This window comes from Chiloscyllium punctatum, chromosome 9 (genome assembly GCF_047496795.1).
Source record: "Chiloscyllium punctatum isolate Juve2018m chromosome 9, sChiPun1.3, whole genome shotgun sequence".
Lineage (NCBI taxonomy): Eukaryota > Metazoa > Chordata > Chondrichthyes > Orectolobiformes > Hemiscylliidae > Chiloscyllium > Chiloscyllium punctatum.
This window is the reverse complement of record NC_092747.1, coordinates 50,447,940-50,471,568: the sequence shown is the minus strand read 5'-3', so window position 1 is coordinate 50,471,568 and position 23,629 is coordinate 50,447,940. Positions and strand designations below refer to the sequence as shown.

The 23,629-nt window shown below is 38.8% G+C and overlaps 1 protein-coding gene across 2 annotated transcripts in view; it reads left to right on the top strand.

The window, feature by feature from the left end:
• aasdhppt (aminoadipate-semialdehyde dehydrogenase-phosphopantetheinyl transferase) overlaps positions 1 to 17,538 on the top strand; it is an 86,402-nt gene extending 68,864 nt beyond the window's left edge. The window contains exons 5-6 of one of the 2 annotated variants that reach the window (XM_072577494.1): positions 13,249 to 13,326; positions 16,600 to 17,538. In XM_072577494.1, coding sequence (XP_072433595.1) covers positions 13,249 to 13,326; positions 16,600 to 16,761 — 240 coding nt within the window. In that variant the 3' untranslated portion in view covers positions 16,762 to 17,538. The remainder of the gene's footprint in view (positions 1 to 13,248; positions 13,327 to 16,599) is intronic. The other variant, XM_072577495.1, reaches the window with a different exon arrangement.
• Positions 17,539 to 23,629: the final 6,091 nt, after the last annotated feature.

Below are 23,629 nucleotides of genomic sequence, written 5' to 3'. Positions count from 1 at the left end.
ACATTTTTCAGCAAATGAAATCAGATACCAACATCGGAGAACCATAGCAATGCAGATGCTTTGACAAAGTTACCATTAGTGGAAAAGAAGGATGTTGCCAACTGGAACCTGAAAATTACGTACTTTTCCCGGGAAGACAAAGTACCGGTGTCAGCGGGTTAAGTGTGGAACACCACCCAGAATGACCTGAGTGTAGTGGTGGACTTAGACCTGAGTGGAACAACTTGTCATAGAAACCGTCCTTACCTGGGAGCTGTCAGTATCAGGTGTTTAATGTGGGGAATGAGAGTTATTGTGTGGAAATAAAGGGGGAGGGGTGTTATGTATGTAGTTATGTGGTATTGCCCCTTTAAGAGGTGACCTGGCACAGGAACTAGGAAAGGCAGTCTAGGGCCGACTGAAGCTGAGAGGATGCACAGCTAGTTTACCCTCCGACTATCTCATGTGCTATTTATAGTTCCAGTGAATCACAACTATTACAAATGTAGTATCTCAAAGTTTGCAGATGATACAAAGTGCGAGCTGTGAGGGGTATGCAGAGATGGTGGAGTGTGATTTGGACAGGTTGTGTAAGTGTTCAAGTGTGTGCCGTATAATGTGGGTAATATGAGGTTATCCGCCTAGGTAGCAAAAATAGGAAGGCAGATTATTATTGAATGGCTCTAAGTTGAGAGGGGGGAAATGATCAATGAGACCCGTGTGTCATTGTGCATTAGTTGCTAAAGTAGGCAGGCAGTAAAGAAGGTAAAACTGTGTCATGGCCTTCATAATGAGAGGATTTGAGTGCAGGAACAAGGGTGTCTTGCTGCAAATTTGGTGATTGGTGATGCTATACCTGGAATTTTGTATCAGTTTTGATCTCCTTTTCTGAGAAAGGATCTTCTTGCCATTGAGGGAGCACAACAAAAGTTTACCAAATTGATTCTTGGGATGGCAGAACTGACACATCAGGAGAGGTTGAGTCGGTCAAGATTGTATTTACTGGACTTTAGAAGAATATGGAAGCTATAAAATTCTTTGAAGACAGACAGGTCAGAGGCAGGGAGGATGTTCCTGGTGGTGGGAGCGTCCAGAATCAGAGGGCATAGTTTAAAGATAAGGGGTAAACCTGTTAAGATTGAGATGAGGAAAATTGTCTTAGCCCAGAGAATGGTGAGCCTGTGGAATTCACTACCACAGAAAGTAATTAAGGCCAAGACATGATGTGTTTTTGAGAAGGAGGTAGATATAGCCTGGTGAGAGGTATCAAAGATGTGAAGGAAAGGCGTGATTAGAGTATTGAGGTCAATGATCAGCCATGATCATATTGAATGGTAGAGCAGGCTTAAGAGATCAAATAGTCTAGACCTGCTCCTATCTTCTATGATTCTATTAAGATGTGAGGGAGCCTTCAAGATGTCCTGTTGGTATCTGGGGGTTTAAAGTATAGGTGTTTATAAAATATAGTGATAAGTCAGTGCTTTGATTAATTCTTGTATAGTAAAAGTTTTGTTTAAGAAGTGCATAGTTGTGGATCATAATTTCAGTTAAATACTGGGAGCTCAAACTTCTTTGTAAAGATTAATGCTCTCCCAAAAGATCGTAACACAGTACTGTCCAATAGCATTTGCTGAGTAATAATTTTGCTTGCTGATGCTTAGACCGGGTTCAACCAGACCACTGCCCCAAGACCTTATTAAAGCTTTGGTCCAACTGTGCATGAAAGAGCTGAATTTCTGAGGTAAGGTGAAAGCACCTTTAACATCATAGATCCTTGGCAAAATTGAAATCATTGGGAATTTGAGGTAAATCTCCGTACTGATTACAGTCATGTCAAGCACCTGAATGTTTGTATTGTTGGATGTCATTCATCTCAGTCCTAGGACATTGTTGCATGAGATCCTCAGAGTTGTGCCCTCCTGCACTCTACATTAAATCAGGGTTAATCCCTGACTTCATTGTAATGGTTGAATAGAGGATATGCCAGGCCATGAGATTGCAGATTGTGCTGGAGTACAATTCTGCTGCTGTTGATAGCTGACAGCACCTTCCTGGATGCCTTGTCTTGAGTTGCAAGATCTGTTCGAAGTCTGAGCCATTTGGCACAGTGTGTGCTGTCACTCAACAATATAAAAGCAGGACTTTACCTCCACAAGGCCTATGTGGTGGTGACTCTTAGCAATACTGTCATAGATGCATCCACAGCTAGCTGGTTGATAAGGATATGATATTTTTCCCTGTTGCTGGCACCCTCACTATTGCCACCGACCCAGTCCAGCTGCTGTGTCCTTTAGGACCTGATCAACTAACTAACTTGTGCTGCTGCTGCTTGTTGTTGAAATGCCCCAGAGTACGTTTGTGCCTTTGCTACCCTCAGTGCTTCGTCCAAGTGTTGTTCAACATGGAGGAATGCTGATTCAGCAGCCAAGGGAGGATGGTATGTGGTACACAACAGGAGCTTTCCTTACCCATATTTAACTTGAAGCTGTGAGACTTCCTGAGGTTCAGAGTTAATGTTGAGGCCTCCCAGAACACCTCCCTCCCAACTGTATGCCACTGTGCCATCACCTCTGCTTGGTCTATCCTGCTGGTGGGACAGGACATATCCAGGAATGGTGATGGTAGTGTCTGGGAAATTGTCTGCTTTGATTTTGCGACTATGACTATATCCGACTGAGACCATTCTCCCAATGTTGGCACTAGCCACAAATGTTAATAAGGAGGCCTTTGCAGATCAGCACAGCTTTTTCTACCATTGTATTTTCCAGTGTCTAGTTTGATGCTAGATGGTGCATTGGTTTCATCCCTTTGTTGAAACTTTGTACCCAGACAACTGATTGGTCTGCAAGGCCATTTCAGAGGACAGTTGAGAATCAACCACATTGCTGTAGAACTGGACATACATGTAAGTCTGACCATGTGAGAACAGCAGATTTCTTTCCCTGAAGGGCAGGAGTGAGACAGAAGGGTTTTTCTGACAATGGACAATTATAAGGGCATGAACGCAGAGCTAGCAAAGGTGAATTAGCAATTCAGGTTAAGGGGTAGGTCAGTAGAGATATAGTGGCAAACATTTAAGAGGATATTTGAGAAATCACAAAGTAGATACATTCCAACAAATAAGGAAAATTCTAAGGGACAGATCCACCTCCCATAATGAATGGGCAATGTCAAAAGGAAGTGTCAAATTTAAAAATAAACATTTAATTGTTGAAAGGTAAGTGGCTGGTCAGAGGATTAAACAAAATATTTTTAAGAAAACAACAAATTATGAAAAGATTAATGGGGAGGGGGAGAATTAGAGTATGAAAGTTGGCCAAAATTCTGAAAAGAAAATTGGCAAAGTTTTTTCAGATATTTTAAAAAGAAAAGAGTAAATAAAGTAAGTGTTGGCCCTATAGAAAATTAATCAGGGGAGTGAGTAATGGAGTATAATGAAAAGCAGACAAATTGAACAGACACTTTGATCAGATATCAAGGTTACTTGTAGAGAGGATAGAAGTAACATCCCAGAAATAGGGGTAAATCAGTTCGTAAATTGTTAGAACTGTGAGTTGACAAGTCCCCAGGTACTAACAAATTTCATCCCAGGATCTTAAAACTAGAACTGGCTTGAGGCTGAATGGCCTACTTATTTTTCTATATTCCTAAAAGAAGTAGCCAGTGAGATCATTGATGTAAAAACAGAAGTTGCTGGAAAAGCTCAGCAGGTCTGACAACATCTGTGAAGAGAAGTCAGAGTTAACATTTCAGATCCGTGGGCGGCACGGTGGCACAGTGGTTAGCACAGCTGCCTCACAGCGCCGGAGACCCAGGTTCAATTCCCGCCTCAGGCGACTGACTGTGTGGAATTTGCACGTTCTCCCCGTGCGTGGGTTTTCTCCGGGTGCTCCGGTTTCCTCCCACAGTCCAAAGATGTGCAGGTAAGGTGAATTGGCTATGCTAAATTGCCCGTAGTGTTAGGTAAGGGGTAGATGTAGATGTAGGGATATGGGTGGGTTACGCTTCGGCGGGGCGGTGTGGACTTGTTGGGCCGAAGGGCCTGTTTCCACACTGTAAGTAATCTAATCTAAAGATCCGATGACCTCTCCTCTGAGGATCACCGGACCCGAAACATTAACTCTGATTTCTCTTCACAGATGCTGCCAGACCTGCTGAGCTTTTCCAGCAACTTCTGTTTTTGTTTCTGAGTTACAGCATCCCGCAGTTCTTTCAGTTTTTATTTAGAGATTATTGGTGCATTGGTTTAATTTCCTAAACATCCTTAGATTCTTTGAAGATTTCTTTAGATTGGATGATAGCAAATGTAACTCCTTTATTCAAAAAGGAAGGAAGGCAGAAAGCAGGAAACGATAGACCAGTTAGCTTAACATTTGTCATAGGGAAAATATTATTTAAAATGTAATAATATGGAACCCGGATACATTCAAGGTAATGTTAGAGCCCTCGCTGATTTTTCCTTAGTTTTACTTTTACTTTTTTATTATTTTTGGCTTAGAGCTGTGAACTAAGAGCTGTGAACTAAGGTGACCTTTGGATTGTGAACAGCAGTTTATGTTAAAAACAAGAGAGTATGCAAGCTGTTATTTGTTCATGAGGCCCAGTCTGAAAGTTATTTACGGTTGTTTCTTCTTTAAAAATCCTTAACCAAGTAGAAGATGTTTGGCCATAAATGAGGTCAGTACTTGGGAATTAGCACCAGCAAGTCGAGGGGAGAACATGATAATCAAACAGATGGAGGGGCAAGAGTTTTTGAATTATTTCGAATTGGAGTTTCTGACAGATGGACTTTGGCTGATGATGCTAAAGCATGAAGATTTGTAAGCTGTCTACCTTATCTCCCAGTGCCAGCTGTTGAAAGTTCAGAGAATAGAATCTCAATTACAAGAGTTAAATGAATATTCCTTGGAGCCTACTGGAATCTATCTGCATTCATCATTGTCATCAGTAACCAAACAAGATACAATCGCTTGCACCCATGAGATTACAAATCGTAGAAACAGTTTAAACGTGAATTGGTCAGTTGCGTCTCATTTATTTTTCTTGTTTGATTTGACCTCTACTCTTTTTTTCTGTCTCTGTCTTTCTGTGAAAGTGGGGAATATAATTAAAGAGGAATGGGTTTAAATCATAGATATTAATTAGATTACCTTATTGTTTCACTTTGCTCTGCCAAAGCTACTTTAATATTTTATATCTTTTGATTAAGCTATAATCCCTGGAGAGGAACCATGGGATCAATTTTGAGGGTAACTGAGTATTTTAATTTTACTGTGTTGCAAATACAGCAGTAGGAAGGCTGGTTTGATTCAGCTCTCTGTCTCCATTTTGTCATAGTAATCAAACTGAGCCAACATGTTTTTGTCATAGCAAAATTATGTTTCACTAATTTATTGGAGTTCTTTGAAGAAGTAGCTTGTGCAAGGATAATTAGAAACCAGTGTACCAATTGTGTTTAGATTTCCAGAATGGATTTAATAAAGGTGCTGCATCAACAATTATTGTAGAATATAAAAGCCCATGCTGTAGGGAGTAAGATATTGGATAGAAGATTGGGCTGGCTTACAGAAAGCAGAGAATCAGAATTAATGGGTCTTTGTCAGGCTGGCAGGATGTCATATGTGATGTGCCACAGGGCTCAACTTATTACAATTTATTTAACTGATTTGGTTGAAGAGAATGAGGGTAATGTAGCTAAATTTACTGATGACACAGGTACAGTTAGGAATATGAAACAAAAGCAGAAATTGCTGGGGAGGCAGAGAAGGTCCAGCAGCATCTGTGCAGCAAAAGCAGAGTTAATGTTTCCTGTCCAGTGACCTTCTTCAGAACTGATTGTAGGTAGGAAGAAGTTGATGTAAAAGCTGAAGATGGGGTGGAGAATGGGGGGAGGAGTAAATGATAGCTGGAGATGAAGCCCAGAGAGAGAAAGAACAACAATTGGACAGACAAAGGAATGTGTAAAGGTCAACGTTGGGCCCAGCAATTTCTGTTTTTGTTTCTAATTTCCAGCACCCGCAGTTCTTTGCTTTTTTTTTAAAAGACAGCAAGGTAACTTATGAAGAGGACATAAGAAGCCTACAAAGGGATGTAGGTTTAACAATTGAGCAAGGATTTGATAAGTGGAGCAAAATATGGGACAGTGGGAAATTGTCCATTTCAACAAACAGAATTAATAGACCTTTATTTAAATGCTGAGAAGTTGAAGAGCTCTGAGATGCAGAGAGATTTGGGTGCATAAATCGGCAGAAGATTAGTATGCAGGTACAGCAAATAATCAGGAAGGTTAATAGAACATTGTGTTGTTTTGTAAGGGAAAATGAATGCAAGAGAAGGGAGGTTATGCTCAGTTCTACAGGCCTTTGGTGGGACCACATCTTAGAATACTGTGTGCAATATTTACTGGTCATCTTACCGATGGAAGGATTTGAGAGCATCTGAAGCTGTTTAGAGAATGTTTACTATACTAATATTTGGAATGAGAGGACTGGTTCATGAGGAGAGGCTAGACTCTGGAGTTAGAAGAGTCAGATGTGATTTAAGTGAAACATATAAGATGCTGAGGGGACTTGACCAGATGAATGTTGTAACGATGTTTCCTTCTAGGCGAATCTAGAACTATGAATCATTCTTTGAAACTAAGGGATTGCCTGCTTAAGACAGAGATGAGGGGGGGGAAAAATTCTCCCAGAGGATTGTGGGTCTTTAGAATTCCCTTCCTCAAGGGGCAGTGAATGCAGAAACTTTAGATATTTGTAAAGTGGAGCTACGTAAATTGGTGATTACCAAGTGGATGAAAGATTATCAAGGGTATTCAGGATATGGAATTGAGGTTAATATCAGATCTTATTAAAAGGAAGAACGTAGCTGGAAGGGCTGAGTGACTTACTCTTGTTCCTTGTTTGCATATTTTTATTAGTGATGTATTTTTTGATTATGGAGCAGGCTATTCTTGCTACGAACTTGTCTGTCATATATTTTATTAGCACTTTGGGTTTACACTTACAATGAAAGGCTCAAACATGGCAATATTGACACTAGATTGGTAAGCTAAATGCACCCACTTTAGGTTTTGTGACGTTTTTGCAACATTGACAGAGTAAATAATACAGGGAAAAGAGAGGGCAACTGGAGTAAAGTAACTATCTTCAATTGAAGAGATAGCAGTGATACAAAATGTCAGAACCAGTGGCTGCCTTTAGTCCTGTCATTTTCATCACTTTGTTTCGCACTACTGATCTAAGCAGAACCACAGCTTCTTGCTACTGGGACTACTGTCAACAGATCTTAATGGCATGAATTAAAAACTGGAAGTACAGCACCTGAGTTGCATGATGCACAGTTATGGGAATTAGAAAGGAATTCATGCCCACAGAAGAATTCTTTCAATAAAATAGAGTGTCAATTTTCATACATACATAATCAAATCATAAAGTAATTGCCTGCTGGTGAAAATGCAATGCCCAGTTGTGAGAGGAAAATGCTAATAAAAAATATTAACATTGGAATAATTAAGGCAGTCACTGTGGATGTTTTCCACTTTTGCTTATAATTGTTTAGTTTGAATTGTTCTCCAAGGGAAATTCTTTTTCAAAATATAAAGCAAAAAGAAAGTAGTGATTGTATCATTCCCATGTACAAGTATGTACACACCTATTTTTATTGAAGTACCCATTGACAAACCAAAGCAATCCTGAAACCAACCACTAGAACATGAATATAAGTAATTCTTGGATATATTCCGTGATTTATTCATTCCTCTTACAATGGTTTCAGTTGCCCAGATTTTGGTGAAACTATCAGCGTTCACTATCATTATAACTGTGAAGCCAACAGGAACTTCAGATACTGCACATTTACAGTTAAGCACAGAAGTCCAGATGATCACAAAGTCCTTGATAAAGTTATGTCTCACTGATCAACGAGTAACTGGGCTTTTAGTATGTTATGCCAGACTGCAATTAATTCTGCACAACGTCTCTGGCTCTGAACAATTAATTTTATACTAAAAAGATTACATTTAATAATTATTTTAGTTAGTAGATATCAATTATTAACAATATTATTCACAGGATCAATATTTGGATATTGAATAATCACTTTTAAACCGTTAACATTTTGCATTAAGATGAGGTTTGCCCTAAAACACCACCAAAACATTTAATTCAGTTCACATGTTGTTCTACCTGCATTCACAGAGACATGCGCATTGCAGACAAGGGATATATAGGGTACGTTACCTATGTGTCAGATGACAAACTGACATTTTTACATGTCGCTGTCTTTGAAAACCAACTTATGGATTCACAGCAAAGAAGCAATGTAGAAGTGGTGTATTGCATTAACACATCAGAAAAAAGACTAATACACATATCTTATTTGTTGACAGTATCCTACAAGGACTGTTTTGATTATCAAAAGACCATAAGACATAGGACCTCTTCAATGAGGTCATGGCTGATATGATAATCCCCAACTCCACTTTCCTGCCTTTTTTCCATAATTCTTGATTCCCTCACTGATTAAAAATCTGTCTATCTCAACCACTAATATAGTTAAAAACCCGGTCTTGACAGCTCACTCTGGCAAAACAGATTTTCTTCCTCAGGAAGAAATGTCAGTCAAGGACAGCCAGCCCCCAATCTTTAGGTAAATATCCTCCAAGGTGAGGAATTGCTGAGCAGAAACTGATAGCCAAGTTCTGTACCCATGAAGACAGCAAAAACTGTGATCTTGGATTGATGTCACGCTGCATGTGACCCCACTACACTTATGTATCTGTAACATCTTCCTTACTGTCCTGTTTTGATACCATTACCTTAATAAATTGTTATGATCTTCCTACCTTAATTAGTTTGTACAATTTTGGATTACTTATAACTTTGGTTAGACCCTTGGCATGTGATTCTTATACCCATTATGTTATTCTAGTCATTTGCTTTGTCTCCAGCACCATCTTATTTTTAATTCTTTTTAATTATCTTTCTGCCTCATTTATTCAGATTATAGGTCATCCTTTCGCTTGTAATTCAGCTGTTGATACTTCACGCACATCAACTGACACTCTTGATCACCTGCAGAGACCTATTATTCAACCTGTCGACACTCCATATACACCATTTCTATGAATTTCTATTCTCTCTGCCCATTGATCTCTCTGCCTTTTAATTCTGTGCCTGTGTGCTTCTCTCTCGTTTTACTTGATACAGGGGCAACACTCCAAAAGCTTGTGATTTCAAATAAATCAGTTGGACTATAACCTGGTGTCGTCTGACTTCTGAATTTATTTAAGTGCTGTCTATAGGGCCTTAAAAGATAGCATTTACGTTTTCTTTATTTTCATTTTATTCCTTCAAAATTATGTCTGTGATATATTAAACAAAGTAAAATAGACTTTAAAGCTCTTTATCAAAGTTATTGATAGGAATTTCCATTTTGTCACCTCACACCACATCACAGGCAATATTCCAGAGTTGACAATTATGCCATCACCACCTTCTGTCTAGAGGTTATTCAGTTGCTGTGGTTCTCCTCTGATTGATCTAGCGTAGTGGTTGAGTTCTGGAAAGTTATTTCTTGGTTTGTACCTAAACTTTTAAAAATTAATTAACACTGTGACCATTCTAAACCTTTCTCTTAGGCATCCTTCCATGGCAGGTTGGCAAAACATTGGTAAACTATTGTAAACTTCTTCTTCGAGCTGAAGAAGCATTTGCAGCAAGCCAGTTTGATTTAACAACCTGTTATCAAGGAATGGTTGAAGGTGCTGGATTGTGCAAAGATCAGAAAGTAAGATTCTTCCTTGATACTGAGAAACCCACAACCACCTGGACTTATTTCTATTATCATTTCAGTTAACAATTCCAACTATCCCTTTTGAACTGACATTTCCTTTTTGAGTGAATACGGCAGCAATTTATATCAATTTGACTGGTCAATTTCAAGGCTCAGTAGATTATTTTACAAATCAACTTAGGTATCTAGGTTATTGAGAGTTCAACTGCAACAAACTTACAAGCACTTGAGACAATAAATAGTAATTAGTTTTAATCAACTTTCAAAAAGCAAAGCCTTAAGTCCAAACCATCATGTACTGTCATAAAGTTCTTTGACTCTTAAAAATGTTAGGAGATGTTTTTGTCCTGTAATTGCAAATGCCACCTGTTTAAAAATAATATAAAAGATCAATTCAGATAAAACCAAATTGATTAGTCATACAAATGGGAGGTGTGTTCCAGTTCAGAGCCAAAGAAACTACATATGTTTGCTCGTCTTGAACAATTTAGAAACTTTTCCAAATTCCAAGCTTTCAAAAATTAGGTACTCAAATTGCCTTTTTGTCCCAATATGTAAATCTAATCATCCCCACCCCAGCCCCCACTGTTCACCCTCCCCAGCTTCTTAAGTTTAAAATCAGTCTGAGTGTCTTTAATTAACAGCATCCAAGCACAAAGCCAGCCCACGTCTGTGCATTCAGATCCAGATTAGAATTTTCATATGTTCAAAAAACAATTGAGTTTCAATTTTAATCTGAAATTTCTACTCAAATTTTAGTATTTACAACATTTCCTTTTTTTCAATTACTTCCCACTTAATCTAGAACTCCCATTCTGAACTTTGCTTCAAACACAATATAGTAAAATGTGCTAGTGCATTATCATAATTTCAAAAAGCAAATGATCTTAAAACATACATCATTCACACAAAATCATTTTTACACACACATTCATTTAACATTTAAAGTTGCTGATTTACATAAAAACCCATCTGGTTCACTAATGTCCTTATGGGAAGGAAACTGCCGTCCTTACCTGGTCTGGCCTACATCTGGCTCCAGATCCATAGTAAGACTCTTAATTGTCCTCTGGGCAGTTGGGGATGGGCATTAAATGCTGCCTAGTCAACAATGCCCTCATCCTGTGAATGAACAAAGGAAAAAAAATTGGGTGGGAAAGCTATTAAAGATTCAATAAGTCGTCATATTCATAGAGTTTGCTACAGGTGAAGATAATGCCTTCAGTTTTCCAATGTTTTAACTTGAATAATTGTGACTTATTTAGGAATCAACATCAGAAAAGCAATCTGTACACATTCTGTGGAGGAGATGAGAAATATCACTTAAGCCATCCTAATTAAAATCACAAATGACATTCATTTTGAGATCCCTTCTTGACTTTCACAGTACCCTAGTCAGTTGCTGAATCTGATGACAGTCCTGAGTTTATGTTTCTGCTGCACTTCCTCCACCAGATTTGTAAGATGTCCTAAATATTGTCAATTCCCCAAGCTGTCTGGCTGGTTCAACTATCCTATTATATGTGTGATCGGTTTTATCTCTTGGTCATCTTGATTCTTAGCCATTCTTTTCCACAGTTCAGTCCTGATGAGTTAGCTGGCTGTTTCACTCAATTAAATAGCTTGCTGCAGCGATTTCCTAAATTCATTTGTTGTCTATCACAATATTATACAAATAACATGAGTATGGTTTAAAGGCCTCTGTTTGTGCACCCTACCTAGCTACATGGAATGTCAAATAAACAGATTAAAATGTGTTGTATTGTACCTCTTCCATAATTTTGTGCAAAGGTTTTGTATTACACTGAAAGATAGAATATAGGAGTGGGAGTCAGCCATCTGGCCCTTCGAGCCAACTCTGCCTTTCACTATGATCAAGCTGATCATCCAACTCAGTGCCGTTCCTACTTTCTCTCCATGTCTTTTGATTACTTTGGTCCTAAGAACTTAGGGGGAGGTGATGGCCTAGTGATATTATCAATAGGCCATTAATCCATAGACCCAGGTAATGTCCTTGGGACCCACATTCAAATCATGCCATGGCAGATGGTGGAATTTGAATTCAACAAAACTAGTATTAAGAGTCAAATGATAACCATGAAACCATTGCCGATTGTTGGCAAAACCCCATCTGGTCTCTAATGTCCTTTAAGGAAGGAAATCTGTCAGACTTACCTGGTCTGGCCTACATGTGACTCCACATCCTCAGCAATGTGGTTGATTCTCAATTGCCCTTTGGGTAATTAGAGCCTGGTTTGGCCAGCAATGTTCACATCCATGAATTGATTTTTTTTTAAAAAAACTACATCTACATCTTTCTTGAAAGAACATAGAACATTAAAGTGCAGTACAGGCCCTTCGGCCCTCGATGTTGCACCGTCCTGCCATACCAACCTGAAGTCCATCTAACCTACACTATTCTATGTGCGTCCATATGCTTGTTCAATAACAACTTAAATGTACTTAAAGATGGCGAATCTACTACCGTTGCAGGCAAAGCATTCCATACCCTGACTACTCTCTGAGTAAAGAAATTACCTCTGACACCTGTCCTATATCCATCACCCCTCAATTTAAAGCTATTCCCCCTCTGCCTCGCCGTCACCATTCTTGGAAAAAGGCTCTCCCTGTCCACCCTATCTAACCCTCTGATTATCTTTTATATCTCTATTAAGTCACCTCTCAACCTTCTTCTCTCTAATGAAACCAGCCCTCAAGTCCCTCAGCATTTCCTCGTAAGACCTTCCCTCCATATCAGGCAACATCCGAGTAAATCTCCTCTGCACCCTTTCCAAAGCTTCCACATCCTCCTTATAATGTGGTGACCAGAACTGTACACAATACTCCAAGTGCACTAGAGTTTTGTACAGCTGTAGCATAACCTCATGGTTCCAGAACTCGATCCCTCTATTAATAAAAGCTAAGACACTGTATGCCTTCTAAACAACCCTGTCAACCTGGGTGGCAACTTTCAAGGATCTGTGTACCTGGACACTGAGATCTCTCTGCTCATCTACACTCCCAAGAATCATACCATTAGCCCAGTACTTTGCATTCTGGTTACTCCGACCAAAATGAATCACCTCACACTTGTCCGCATTAAACTCCATTTGCCACCTCTCAGAAAGTTTTCATCTTTTTCGCCTCAACAAATGGCAGAGGATTCCAGAGGCTCACCTCTCTCTGGGTGAAGAAATTCTCCTCACCTCTGTTGTAAAAGGCTTACCCCTTACCCTTAGACTATGACTGCTGGTTCTGAACTCCTTGGTCATCGCGTGCATCCTTTCTGCATCTATCCTGTCCAGTTAGCTAATTATTAATTTGACACCTGTGAATTAGTTCAGATTAATCATATTAAAGTGGTTTGTTTGAATTGTTGAAGGTACATTACAGTGTGTTCATCCACTTCCAGTTCAATGTCTCACCTTCAGATGTACAAAACTAAGATGATTTGAACTTTATTTTGTTTACTAGGAAACTATTCTGGATGATAATCATCATGTTGCTGTTGCACTTGGCAAACCAGACATGTTTGGCAAATATGCTCTACAGGTAATTAAAGCTACTGACTATTGCATAGTATTTAGGATACAAACAGTCTGTTCATTCCAACAGATTTGGTGGCTGCTATTTTCTAATTTAAAAAGTATTAAAAAGGAAAAAAATATTGCAAGGTATTTGGGCTTCACTGCGCAGGCCAGCTTTCATGTCTGTTTTCAGATTTCCCTTTAACTGAGTGCACTGCTATGCTTTTTAAGGAAGCTGGGGCGGGGTGGATTGGCAGGTTTTCAAAAGGAGCATTTCGATTGCATAAATGGGGATAAGCTATTTTTGCTGTGAAGAGTCAGGAGTTCCATAGCGTAACACTGTAACACAGAAAAGCAGGGAGAGAGGTTCATTTCTCTCCTCTACTCAATAATGAATTGTTGGACTTGGAGTGCTTTTACCAGGAATAATGGAAATAAGACCAGAATTTTTTTTTAAAAGAAAATTGATCAATATTTGAGAAAAAAAGAGACTTGGGGTAAAATGCATAGCCATTTTAGAGAACCCGAAATGTCATGATAGGCCAAAAGCTGCTATAAAATTTATAAGTAACACAAAGAACTATCCACAAGATGTGTGGTGAAATATAAAGTTAAAAATCACACAACACCAAGGGAAGTCCAGCAGGTTTATTTGGAAGCACTACTTCATCAGGAGCAGTGCTCCGAAAGTTAGTGCTTCTAAATAAACCCGTTGGACTATGACCTGGTGATGTCCAAAAGCTAGTGCTTCCAAATAAACCTGTTGGACTATAACCTAGTGTTGTCCCAAGACTCCAACTCGGCACCACCTCTGGATCTGTCCATCACTGCCCCCTCTAATCTATCACCTTCTCCCTCACCTTCATCCACCTATCGCTTTCTCAGTTACCTCCCCCCAAACCCTGCCCCCTCCCATTTATCTCTCAGCCCTGACCCACAAGCCTCATTCCTGATGAAGGAATTATGCCCGAAATGTCGATTCTCCTCCTCCTCAGATGCTGCCTGACCTGCTGTGCTTTTCCAGCACCACACACTCGACTCTGATGTCCAGCATCTGCGGTCCTCACTTTCTCCTCCTTAATGAAGAATCTGTCTAATTTTTAAACATAATTAATTGAATTTGTAGAATCATTGTTCGATAACTTGCATTTATACAGCATTTTACTATCTCTCTAATACATTCCAAAGTGCTTCACATAACTGAATTAGACAACTTGCTTGATGGAACATCTGCTTTGTTTGGTGAAAGGTCTTACACATGACCATGAGATAAATGGCCCTGTTGGATGAGAAAAGAATGGACATTCTATGAGTTTCATGATCATCTTTGAAAGGGATTTTTAATTTTCATGTGGACAGTCACGCACTGAAGGGGCAACCTAGATTAAATGCTGAAGCATTGAAGTGGAACTTAAACTATAATTTCTGTTTGAAGGAAAGAATGCTCCTAATTCAGCCAAGTTGACACTTGTTTACAATAAAATCTATTGCTTGGCGTTCAACGGCACTCAATTTAAAATCACACTTGAGTTTACCAACCCTCTGTGCCTGTGCTTTGAATAATAGTTCAGCTTCACCATAATCTGTCAAGGCCCTGCTGCAGGATATAGCATTGTTTACTGCATTGCACATTTAATAATAAAAGTAATTCACAAATGGTCACTGTCAATGTTACCAGATTTTGTAACACCATTTAGTAACACTTTGGCATGCACGTGAAAGTACAATGTAAACTTACAATTGATGTACATAACAATAATGCTGTTTAGCAAAGAGGTATTGACTTCCAGTAAAAGCAAACTTGGGACATGCAACAGTGTTCTTGGATACCTCTGTGCAATTTGCTGGCCCCTCTACCATTATTATTTTTGAAAGAGCTATTAGACCTGAGACCGCTTGCAACCACCACATCACCTCAGGAAAACTTGTGGCTTTGTAGATTTCATATGTTGTTCCACTATGAAACTAATATTTGCTGTAGTTCCTCCTTTTTTTTCTTCCCAAATCAATTGAGTGCAGCCAATGAAAGAGGCCAGTGAGCCTAATTCAGAGGTTTCTGAGTTTTCAATGCACATACTTTAGTGCAAGCATTCACAATGTATAGTGTTTTGTTTTGTACATCTTGAGAAATTGGCAAAGCATTTTACTTCAAGTTCTCCAACCAGAAAAGTAATCAGCTTACCAACTATTTGTTAGAAATGCACCTCATTTGGTTTGTCTCAAGTACCACCTTATTTTTAACTTTTTATAGTTATTTTTTTTCCTCATTTAATTGGAATAGAGGTCATCCCTTCACTTGTTATTCTTTACTGTTGACACTTCACTCACACCATCTGACAGTCTTGATCATCTGCACAGACCTATTATTTGGCCTGACGACACTCCACGCACACCATTTGTTATGATCTTTTGATCTCTGTGCCTATAAATTCGATGTCTGTGTGCTTCTCTCTCACTTCACTTGATGAAGGGGCAATGCTCCGAAAGCTTGTGATTTCAAATAAACCTGTTGGCCTATAACCCGGTGTCGTCTGACTTCTGACCTTGTCCACCCTAGTCCAATGCTGCCACCTCCACATTATGAGTAATCAGTCATGTAGGAGTGAGATGAGATATTTCTTTGTATAAAGGGTTGTGAATCTCTGAAATGTCCTACTCCCAAGTGCTTTGGTTGGTGTATCTATGACTGAGATTGACTTTTGGACACAAAGGGAATTGTGGGAAAATGAAATTGATGTCAAGGATGAGCTATGAGATTGTTGGATGGTAAAGCAGGCTCAAAGGTCTAAATGGCGTAACTCTGCCCCATATAAATTATTTATATTCTAACATTTCTATATATTGTGACCATTAGAGCTAACTTTCATTCCATATTTACTAATGAAATTTAAATTCCATCAGCAATATGGTGCGATTTGAATTCATGTCCTCAGAGCATTAAGCCTGGGCCTTTGGATTGCAAATCTTCTAATGTTATCACAATGCCACCAACTCCCATAATGCTGCATACATTACATTATACCCCAAGAATTTTGTGAATAAGTGTACTTTGTTAAATGGTTTTCCAAGTATTAAGCGATCTTTCTTTCACTTAAATAACTACTCTTAATGTACTAAGTTAAAAATCACACAACCACTACCACCTGATGAAGGAGTGGAGCTCTGAAAGCTAGTGTGCTTCCAATTAAACCTGTTGGACTATAACCTGGTGTTGTGTGATTTTTAACTTTGTACACCCCAGTCCAACACCGGCATCTCCAAATCATGACTCTTATTGTAAACATTTTTGTTTTTTTAGGTACAAGAGGATATTAGTCAAGAAGCACCCCAGTTCACGCTTTTGTCCTTTAAGGATCTAATCTCATCAGCCATTGCTATGGCACCAGAGGATCATGTGCACTGGGAGAATTTTCAAGCCAAGCACAAAAAAGCAAGTCGTCAACATCGGATGCCTGTATGACATTACTGTAAGGAGCAAAACTGTCAGTAATGTATTTTGGGTATCTTAATCACAGAACCTTGGACAACCAAAGGAGACAATGCACATTTAAATCTATTCTTTCCAATTCCTCAGAAAGAGTTTTTCTTCAGCATTTTGCAGAACGATGTGCTCTTTGGTTTTGAGTTCATGATTTATGATGCTGAGTGTGACATTGTTATATTGATGGCTTTTTATTTGAAAATGTGCTTTTGAAGAGCAAAAGTGAAAACAAAAATATTTTTATTGCAACCAAATGGACACGAAGGAATAGATTATTCTTTCAGATGATTCATGAAGAAATCAACTACTTGGTGAAGGGTTAACTGCAGTAAAAATACGTAAGATTCACTGCTGCAAGAGAAATCCAGAGAAGCAATTTCTTGCCTTGCATAGGCAACATATTAGGCAGTATCTAACCATACAATTCTTCTTTATTCTTTGCTGCATCCTACAGGACTAGATGTGGCCATCTGACAATGACAGGGATAGAGCAAGATAAGTGCTGTCCCTTCAAATGATTTCAATGTTCTCACCGTATAAATATAACCCCTTCCATCATGATATAAAGAGTGTACACCGTCTGATGACCCTCAGTTTGTTTTTTATTATGGTAGAAAACACTTATCACATGTGCCTCAAATTAGTGAATTATCAGGTTTCAAATTTCAAATCAGGTTACAGAAACTAAGTGTTTACTGTTTCACATTTGGCTGAAAATGTTTTGCTGGAAAAGTGCAGCAAGTTAGGCAGCATCCAAGGAACAGGAGAATCGACGTTTCAGGCATAAGCCCTTCTTCAGGAATCCTGAAGAAGGGCTTATGCCCGAAACATCGATTCTCCTGTTCCTTGGATGCTGCCTGACCTGCTGCGCTTTTCCAGCAACACATTTTCAGCTCTGATCTCCAGCATCTGCTGTCCTCCCTTTCTCCTGTTTCACATATAACCAATTTCATATTCAGTTTTCTCTTCCATATGTGATATGGTTTTTTGCTGAATTTGCTTCAAGGCTTTAGCCTGGACCCATTTAACTAATTCATGGGAATTAAGGAGTTGAAAGAGCCAACTGGTTCCCTGCCTTGTTTTCAGTCAAAGATAGTTCTGCATGTAATTTCCCATATTGTAAGGGGTTGAGTGAAATTAACTCAAAAACGTTCTAAGGAATTTTACAAAGGGAATGTATTTTGGTGCCACCTAACACTGATGATGCCCATTTGTTCTTGCTCCTCCTGCTCTACAAACCCCACCTCTCTCTCTCTCTCTCTCTGCGTCACAGAAGGTAGCTCAGAAATATAGAAACATAAAAAACAGAAGCAAGCATAGGCCATTTAGCACTTCAAACCTTCTCCGCCAAATCAATATGATCAGTACTCAGCATCCTGCTCCCACTTTCTCCCTTTGATCCCTTTAGCCTAAGAACTGTATCTAATTCAGTGAAAATATTCACATTTTTGGCCTGAACTGCTTTTTGTGACAGAGAATTCCATAGGCTAACCACTCTGGATGAAGAAATTTTTCCTCATCTCAGTTCTACATGGTCTACCTCATATCTTTAGGCTCTGACTCCTGGTTCTGCATCCCCAGTCATCTAGACCCTGTCTAATCCTGTTAGAACTTTGTAAGTTTGCCCAAGATCCCCTCATTCTTCTAAACTCCACCACACAGGAATTAATACTTTTGAAAAGAATCTTTGACATAAAACCTTTATTATAACCAAAACCTGTGTATAAATCTCTTTTGCTAGCACATAATCTAAGAATGAGGCACCTAATTTGTTGGTAACTTATTCTTAGCCTTGAACATCTTAGTGTGTCGGTATCTTGTGTGTTTTTCTCAACACTGCTTCCAGTTTGTTAATCTTTTATATGTTTACTAATAATTAGTAAACATAATTTATTTTGCTTTTACTCTTTTTTTCCCCTTGCTGGCAAAGTCCAGCCAGTCCTCCTTGTGTACTTCACCTTCCCAAGGTTTACAAGGTTGGTTCAGTAATTCACTTTATTAGAACCCAGTCTGAATATTTTTGTTCATTTGCAGTCCAGTTGCACAGTACAATTCCACTTTTTCTTAAGAACCAAGTTTATCAGCAAGCAACAGTAGAAAGCTAACCTTATGCAAGACTGATTCAATCTTGTCTCCAAATACCTGTATAAAGAAGTACTGTGGAAAATAATTAGCTTTTCTATCAAATTACTGGAGCTCTAGGAAACAGGAAACTGTATCTAATTATATTTACGAAGGCTGAGGGGAGAAAAGCCTTTAAGCCACAGTGTTTTAATTGGTTGATTTGTATATCTCTACTTTAACTTGGTATTTACAATTCTTCCCAGCCCTTCAGGAATATCAGAGCAATCTATAAAATTCAGTAATTCCTAATAACTAATGAATGCTTCTTGGAGGTAGTATATGCAAATGTTTGCAGGTTCTTTGATGTGGAACTAATATCAAGTGATGAGAAAAGTCGGTGGTTCAGAGATGCTTGGATAAACCTTCATGATCAATTGAAAATGAATGGGGTTATACTTGAGGCTTGAATAGATTATCACTGGGATCTGCATTTTATATGTACTAGCACTTTATACACCATTTTTCTTTGCATACTCATTATTTTTACTGAAATAAATACATATACATTTTAAACATTAATGCTTCAGGGTGTTTTAATACAACCAGGAAATATGAAGTAATATTGATGAACATATTTAAATGTATCTATGGATCACAAAGCATAAAATGATTTACGTTGTGACCTCTGCTGTAGCAGGTTTTTAATGACTTGTAGCTGTCAAATTTAGATCTGTCCAGATTGACATGATATGACCTTTCATTCTGTGCGGAATCACTCAGTGAAGATGCACTCCAGCTTTCTGACTGGGATTTTAATACAATATGAGAAAGCATGCTGTCAATCTCCGAGAGGCTACGTGAAGAACAGCAACAGGCTGTTTCAGTATTTATCCACAACTGTCTCTGAAGTCATGTTAAGCACAGAAGTCAACAGCTGATTTTTTTCAGCCATGGCAGCCCCTGCTGGGAATAGGTCACAGTTCAATTGTTTGTGATTAATCCTTTGGCCAAATGATCACTGGGGAAAAAGAAGAAAAATTAAAACATGAAAACATATAAACACATTTGGCTGATAGAATCTATTGCAGGTTTGTTCAAATGGCAAAGCTTGACAATTTATAAGCATACAACCATAGAACATTAGTATTGTAAATACCAACAATTTTCACTCAGACATTTGATATCATAAAACGTCCAAAGGTATGTCATGGGAGTAAGAACAAAGAGATTGATTAAAGGAATGTCTTAAAGGTGCAGTCATAAGTGAAGATAGAAGATGTTTAAAAATAATTCTAAAGCTTTAGGTCACAATAGCTGAAAACTCAATTGCCAATGGTGAAGCATAAAAATGAGCCACTGCAATATTATGCATGGTCTCCATACCTTCTTTCCCTGTGCATCTAGCTGTTGATTTTCTTTGTGCAAAGTAACTTGTTTATGAAGCAATTTAGCACATATTCAGGATGTCCCAAATTAATTCAATTGAAGTGTAGTGACTGTTGTAGCAACCAATTTGCACCCATCACGATTCCACAAATGGGAAATTAGATGATTGGCCAGTTCATGTGTTGTTTGGTGCTTCTGATTTGGAAAACATGTTGATCTGGTTGCTTGGAGAACTTGCTTCTCTTTAAATAATATTTTTTGTCAATTTGGAAACATCTATAATCAGCAGAATTAGGCTTCTTCTCTCACTTTCTCTTTCTGCCTCTCCTCCCCAACCCATCCAAATGCAAGCACAATTGAATACTTCAGCAATTGCCTAAAATAACAGTTCATGTTGGCAATAAATTGTCAGGGTGCTCCAGTCTACCTTAGAACTACCAAGTGAAGTCTGCTAACAATTCTGCATTTAAATGGCCTTTTAGAAGTAATATTGTTTTCTTTACAGCTGCAATTAGTGATTTTGCAATTGCAGAGGATGCATTTCCTGCCCATGCACAGTTGCAAAATTAATGATAAACCCCCGAAGCTACCACTGATTAGCTCCTAATAATTGGCTAAATCTCACATCTAATTACTTATGGAGATGCAAGTAATAAAAACAGAAGTGAACATGAACTCCTCTTGACACTCATATATGCTGAAAATGTGTTGCTGGAAAAGCGCAGCAGGTCAGGCAGCATCCAAGGAGCAGGAGAATCGACGTTTTGGGCATGAGCCCTTCTTCAGGAATGAGGAAAGTGCGCCAAGCAGGCTCTCTTCCTCCCTCTACAAGGATTTCAGTGAGTCCCTCTCTCACTGCACACCCCAGGTCATCTCCTCTGCCTATCACCCTCACCTTAACCTCCTTCCACCTATTGCATTTCCAACGCCCCTCCCCTAAGTCCCTCCTCCCTACCTTTTATCTTAGCCTGCCTGGCGCACTTTCCTCATTCCTGAAGAAGGGCTCATGCCCGAAACGTCGATTCTCCTGCTCCTTGGATGCTGCCTGACCTGCTGCGCTTTTCCAGCAACACATTTTCAGCTCTGATCTCCAGCATCTGCAGTCCTTACTTTCTCCACTAATATCATAGGCTCAATCACTACCAAATACACAAAACTATATTGTTAAGCTGTTCTCAGATTGTAATTACTCTAAGCCAATATCCCTTTCAAATTCACTTTTTTACATGAAAATTTTAAATTTTCCAGTATTTAAACTAATCTGAATGATGCTATCCTCAGGTAGTAGCCATTCCAATACTAGCAGAGAAATTAAAAGGAAAAAGAGATAGTCTTTGTGGTAATTTTATACGTAACATTAAAAAAATTATATGATTTGGAAATAATAAGGAATCTAGACCCATTACACTTGGGGTGTTCTTGCATTGAAGGAGGTCTGTGCACCTTGAGGGTTAGTGGTAAAGAGTGGGATTTGTGCAAAGTCAATGAAAATAATAATGGAATCCCTATAGTGCTGAAAGGGGCTATATGTCCTATCAAGTCTGCACCATTCCTGCAAAGGGTATCCCATCCAGACCCAGCACCTCATCAATTCTCATACTTACCTTGACCAGCCTGCCAAGTCTACACATCCCTGGACACTATGGGCAATTTAGCATAGCCAATCCACCTAACCTGCACATCTTTGAACTGTGGGAAGAAACTGGAGCCCCTGGTGGAAACCCACACACGACATGCAAACTCCATGCAGACAGTCATCCAAGACTGGAATCAAACCCAGGTACTTGGTACTACGAGGCAGCAGTGCTAACCATTGTGCCAACATGCCATCCAGGGATTGCACATGCTTCTGCTACCTTTCAAATATAAAGCTGGACTATGGAAAGTTAATTATATATTGGTAACATGGAAGGTAAGAGCTAATTAAACAAAGGTTATTTACATATGTTATAATTTGAGTACTGGAAAATGTGAAATTGCAAAGAAAGGATGAGTTAATTGAGCGAAACACCAAGGGTATCCAGATTTCAAATAATCTATAATAGTATAAGAGATCGCTAGAACAAGGAATAATACTTATACCAATGGTTTATGAAAGACAACTGCAGTATTCGGGTGCTTCTCAAGAATACAAATAAGAAGAATACTTTTCAAGGCAAGTAGATGCCTTAAGATGCAGATGAAGAACAGAGAAGCTTATACCCTTTCAGGAGTCATTTGTCCCAAAAAGGAGAAGTATTGAGTAGAAATGGAAAATGCTGGAAATACTTAACAGATCAGGCAGACCTGTGGTGAGAAACAAAGTTAATACTTCAGATCAATGACTATTCGTCAGAACAGCTGCATTCCCTGTGAGCATTTCCAGCATTTTTCTGTTTATATTTAAGCTTTTTGGGTCAATTTACATTCAAAAGTAGTGTGTTTGGAGAAATACATTTGTTCATAGTATACTGGTTGACTTCTTGTAATTATCAGTAAATACTGAAGTAGGTCATTCGACCCTTTGAGCCTCCTGCATCATTCAATACCATCATGGCTGATCTTCTATCTCAATGCCCCATTGCTGCTTTCTCACCATAATACTTAATGTCTCTAAGATTGAAATAATTTAGCAACCCTTTTTTGAATATACTTACTTACCCAGCCTCCACAGCATTTCTATCGTAGTGATACCGTAGGTTGACCACCCTCTGAGTAAAGAAATGATTCCTCATCTCAGTCCTAAATGGACTACCCCATATCATGAATCTGTAAACATAGGTTCTAGATTCCCCAACTATAGCAACATTCTCCCTGCATCTAGTCTGTCTAACCCTGTTAGAACTTTATAGGCAGGGAGACCAAAACCATAATACCCTGGGTGCTGTATCACCAAGGAACTGCATGAAAATAATAAGAATCCCTACTTCTAAACTCAAATCCTCTTGTAATGAAGGCCTAAGTGCTATTCACTTTCCTAACTGCTTGCTGCATTTGCCTGATTTACTTTCATTAAATGGTGTTCAAGGACACCCAGATCCCTTTTTACATCCATATTTCCCAATATATCACCATTTAAATAATACTTGACCTTTCTGTTTTTCATATTGAAGTGTATAGCTTCACATTTATTCCACTATACTGCATCTGCCATGTGTTTGTCAACACACTCAACCTGTCTGGATTGTCCTAAAGACACATCCTCTAATATAACAATTAATTCCCTCATCCAAGTCATTTATATATATTTATATCATGACAACTGTTATCCAAGCACTTATACCTATGGTATATCACTAGTCAACCCCTTCTCCCAGAAAATGGAGTTTAATTCAGATAAATGCAAGGTACTGCATTTTGGGAAAGCAAATCTTAGCAGGGCTTATACATTTAATGGTAAGGTCCTAGGGAGTGTTGC